The following is a 4,139-nucleotide window of genomic DNA, read 5'->3' on the forward strand; positions in this document are numbered from 1 at the left end:
CTTTGACATTATGAACATATAGTGATAAAATTATGAACTTAGAGCTTCGAAAAATATGAATTTACAGTTATTGAATTATGAATGTACAGTTATGAAATTATGAATGTATAATTATGAAAGTATGAATGTACAATTATGGAATTATGAACACATAGCTCTGACATTATGAACATATAGTGATAAAATTATAAACATATGCTCTTATAACAAAGCGGTCTGAAATTAAAAAAAAATGGTAAAAGATAACGGTGACACTAACGACACTGTTATCGTGTCCACAATGTATGCTGGACACGGGTCCATAGCATAACGATTGCTTGATACACATTATAATTTGGATCATGGTTATCGAGACTTAAAAATGATTTAAGAATATATAGGCCTACTTTTTGGACATATAACGAAATGTGGTGTGATCGTTAATTAAACCCAACGGCCCAATATCATCTCCAGACAGTTAGAAAACCCTAAACCCTAAATTTCACCATTATATATCTCCTCAACTCCTCTGTTCGTCTGTGTGAACCGTGTCCGGTCTCCCCTTGCAAAACCCTAGTTTTTGCCAAATATCCTTCTAACACAGCAGCAGCTATGGTTGCCAGAGGTAATTCTCTCGTTACATTACTACAAGTGATAAATTAGTTTTTATTGGGTTGTCTTACATCACAGTTGTTCGGTATTTGCAGGTCGTGGAGGTGGCGGTGGTGGTTTTAGGGGTGGCCGAGGAGATGGAGGGAGAGGCGGAAGAGGAGGTAGAGGAGGATTCGGCGGGGGAAGAGGTGGTGGGAGTGACATGAAGCGCGGCGGGGGAAGAGGCGGCGGTAGAGGTGGTGGTAGAGGTGGTGGAAGAGGTGGAGGAAGGGGACGTGGAGGAATGAAGGGTGGTAGTAAGGTTGTGGTGGAGCCTCATAGACATGAGGGAGTGTTCATTGCCAAGGGTAAAGAGGATGCTCTTGTAACTAAGAATATGGTCCCTGGTGAATCTGTCTACAACGAGAAGAGGATTGCTGTTCAGGTAGAATACTGTTTTTGAAATCATTGAGTTATTTATTATACTGAAATCTTTATTTTTTTCTCAATAGTTGTTCTATTGGTCATGCTCTTTCTGAATTGTATCAATGTTGGTGTTCTTCTCCTTAAACAATACATTTCAAGTGCAATGGATATTGGATTCTAGAAACCAGTGAATATGTTCTGTAAAAAGGGTGTTTCAATTGAAACTTATATATTTTATATTGAAATTAAGTTAATAGGATTTCATATAACTTCTCTGCCACTGCAGTGTTTGAGTTAGGTTAGTCAAACTTGTTATTCTTATATTTTTTTCATTATCTAGGTTTGTTTCTTTTCTCTGTCTTCACATTTGGTATGTCTAAATAGCCTTATTTCATGTTGGAACATTTTGACCAATTTTAAAGCTTGCTCTTTTAACATAGAACGAAGATGGAACCAAGGTTGAGTACAGAGTCTGGAATCCTTTTAGGTCCAAGTTGGCAGCTGCTATTCTTGGAGGTGTTGATGAAATTTGGATTGTAAGTTCTTTTCTTAATGTTATTTGGGTTTTCTTAATTTGAACTTTGTTAATGATTTACAAGTTTTTTGACATATTAGTCATAATTTGTTTCTCAGAAACCAGGTGCACGAGTACTCTATCTTGGAGCTGCTTCCGGAACAACAGTCTCTCACGTGTCTGACCTTGTTGGCCCTGTAGGTTTTAATGTGCTTAGTTATGTGATTGTTCTAAATTCAATATTATGTTGGATTATGTTCTTATGGTATTTCTTTCTACAAATTTTGGTTATAGACTGGGGTTGTCTATGCTGTGGAGTTTTCTCACAGAAGTGGTAGAGATTTGGTTAACATGGCAAAAAAGCGCACTAATGTTATACCCATCATTGAAGATGCCAGACATCCTGCAAAATACAGGATGTTGGTTGGTATGGTTGATGTGATATTTTCTGATGTTGCTCAACCTGATCAGGTTTTTTCATGCCTCTCAATTCTGAATTTGGATTATATCATCATTTTCCTGTTTCAGTGCCTGTTTCATTTCTTTACTTGTTAACACTCATATGTGCATGGTCAGCAGTATTCTCAATAAATCTTGCTTCCATGGTCCAAAATGCCTGTTATTGTTTGGTCTATGCTTTTATGTTAATTATTTGATTTCAAACAGTAAAAATTATTACTTTTCTCAAGAATGTATTTTTCTGACCCGTTGAATTTCCAATTCTCAGTTAACTTAGTTTTGGAGTTTAGTAGTTATTGCATATGCATGTGTATGAATGTATTTTGAGTATATTTCACATTAGTCTTTATTGCACAGGCAAATGATGAGTATACTCGGATTCCCCTGAGTTTCTGATGCAGATTTATTTTTGTTATTTATTATTATTGAATTATTGATTATTGATGATTGATTTCTTTGTAGGATTTTGGATTCTGCACCTTGTTTTTTGATAATAAATTTGTTGTTAGCACATTCAAGCTGCTTTTTGAGGATTTTGGTCTTGTTTTTTTTTTTTTCCTGATTTATTTTAATGATGATTCTTGTTTTTTATTTTTATTTTCTTAGTGTTGTTTCATTCAAGATGGATTTGACTCTATTATATTGATTTATAACTGCATGCATATGTATTTTGAGATTCTTCTTTAGCCCTAGTCATGTAATCTTGATAAAATCTGCCTGAGGAGCTTCAATTGTACATTTTTGATATTTTGTCCTGTTGTGTTCTCTACAGGCAAGGATTTTAGCACTGAATGCCTCCTACTTCTTGAAATCTGAAGGTCATTTTGTCATTTCCATCAAGGTCTGTGTCTGTCTTCCTTTCACCAAATTGAGCAAATGACTCGTGCTATGCATTGAACTTTATTTAGCTTATATTATGAATGAATGAATGAATGGATGAATGGGTGGTTGTTTTATTAGGCAAACTGCATCGATTCAACTGTACCGGCTGAAGCAGTATTTGCACAAGAGGTTAAGAAGCTGCAAGCGGAGCAATTCAAGCCGAGCGAGCAGGTGACTCTTGAACCATTTGAGCGAGACCATGCTTGTGTTGTTGGGGGTTACAGGATGCCCAAGAAGCAAAAGCCCGCCGCATAGTTTACTTGTGCTGGTTGTTGTTACCATCTTTACAATATCTTAACTGCAGCATCAAATCAAACAGTTTTGTGTTTTCTTTCAGTGTTGTATTGCTATTAGGGGTTTCCACCCTTTTCTTATTATTCTCATCCCGCTTCCTCATTTCTTTTGTTGTTGATTCACTATATGAAATGAGAATTTAGGTATTAACTAGATTTTTTGCAAATATAGTATTTAATTGTCAAAGAATTTAATCAATTTCTTTATAAATTATATGCAAATTTAAGTAGAAAAAGAGTTAAAAAAGGGATAGCTTTCACAGTTTTGCACTTTCTTGGCCCCCACAGATGCCACAATAGACTTCACCTTGTCCTTAACAATTTTTTCTTCAAGATTTGTCGACAGAAAACATGTAGAAGGATAATTATTATTAAACTTCATTTTGCTTACTTCTCCGGTTCTCCCGATAAGTGAGGTGTTAATTTGATGGCATTTGGATAGTTTTCATTAATTAATAATATAGAGTTCTAAATATATTAAAATAGTTAGTTTTAATTAAATTAAAGTTTTACAATTATAATAACTTAGAAATAATATGTTTTTATAAACTAGTCTCTAGTCAATGTTTGAAACAATACTCAATACTCAATGTTGACTTAATTTTACAAAATTGTGTATTTTTCAAGTTATTTTCTGAAAAAATATTTTCTTTTTTTCCGTGTTTGGTTGCATCTGGAAAATTGTTTTAGTGTGTTTGATTCATTTTTTGAAGAATAAGTAGAAATGTATACTTAAATATATTAATTATTTTATTTAAAATATAAAAATATTTTTATATTACCACCGGTTTGAACCCCCCCCCCCTACCCAAAAAGGGGGTTTTCGGCGGAATTGGTTTCCGCCAGAAACTTAAAAAAAAAAAAAACATCAATAGGGTTTCTGCGCAGAAACCATGCGATGAATGTGGCGGAAATAACTTCCGCCAAATTGAGCACATTTTCTCCGGTCAACGAAAAATGTTTTTCGTTGACTGGATTTTCCAAGTGTAGCCAAA

The 4,139-nt window shown here is 34.5% G+C and overlaps 1 protein-coding gene across 2 annotated transcripts; it reads left to right on the forward strand.

Annotated features, from left to right (window-relative positions):
* Window positions 1-479: 479 nt before the first annotated feature.
* Window positions 480-3,251, forward strand: LOC109173124 (mediator of RNA polymerase II transcription subunit 36a-like). 2 transcript variants are annotated; one of them, XM_019322385.1, is made up of 8 exons: window positions 480-604; window positions 687-818; window positions 852-1,015; window positions 1,437-1,532; window positions 1,630-1,707; window positions 1,805-1,981; window positions 2,742-2,810; window positions 2,930-3,251. In XM_019322385.1, exons 1-8 carry the CDS (start codon window positions 592-594, stop codon window positions 3,104-3,106), a joined length of 906 nt encoding a protein of 301 aa, XP_019177930.1. In that variant the 5' UTR covers window positions 480-591; the 3' UTR covers window positions 3,107-3,251. The 2 variants fall into 2 exon arrangements, with proteins under 2 accessions (XP_019177930.1, XP_019177929.1); XM_019322384.1 differs by having other exon boundaries at window positions 687-1,015.
* Window positions 3,252-4,139: the final 888 nt, after the last annotated feature.

The sequence above is a fragment of the Ipomoea nil genome, unplaced genomic scaffold (assembly GCF_001879475.1).
Source record: "Ipomoea nil cultivar Tokyo-kokei standard unplaced genomic scaffold, Asagao_1.1 scaffold0465, whole genome shotgun sequence".
Taxonomy (NCBI): domain Eukaryota; kingdom Viridiplantae; phylum Streptophyta; class Magnoliopsida; order Solanales; family Convolvulaceae; genus Ipomoea; species Ipomoea nil.

Bases quoted from the DNA above. Each gene is read 5' to 3' on its own strand.
- LOC109173124 (XM_019322384.1), top strand. The intron at 1,533-1,629 runs GTAAGTTCTTTT...TTTGTTTCTCAG, and splicing joins GTGTTGATGAAATTTGGATT to AAACCAGGTGCACGAGTACT. The intron at 1,708-1,804 runs GTAGGTTTTAAT...TTTTGGTTATAG, and splicing joins TGTCTGACCTTGTTGGCCCT to ACTGGGGTTGTCTATGCTGT.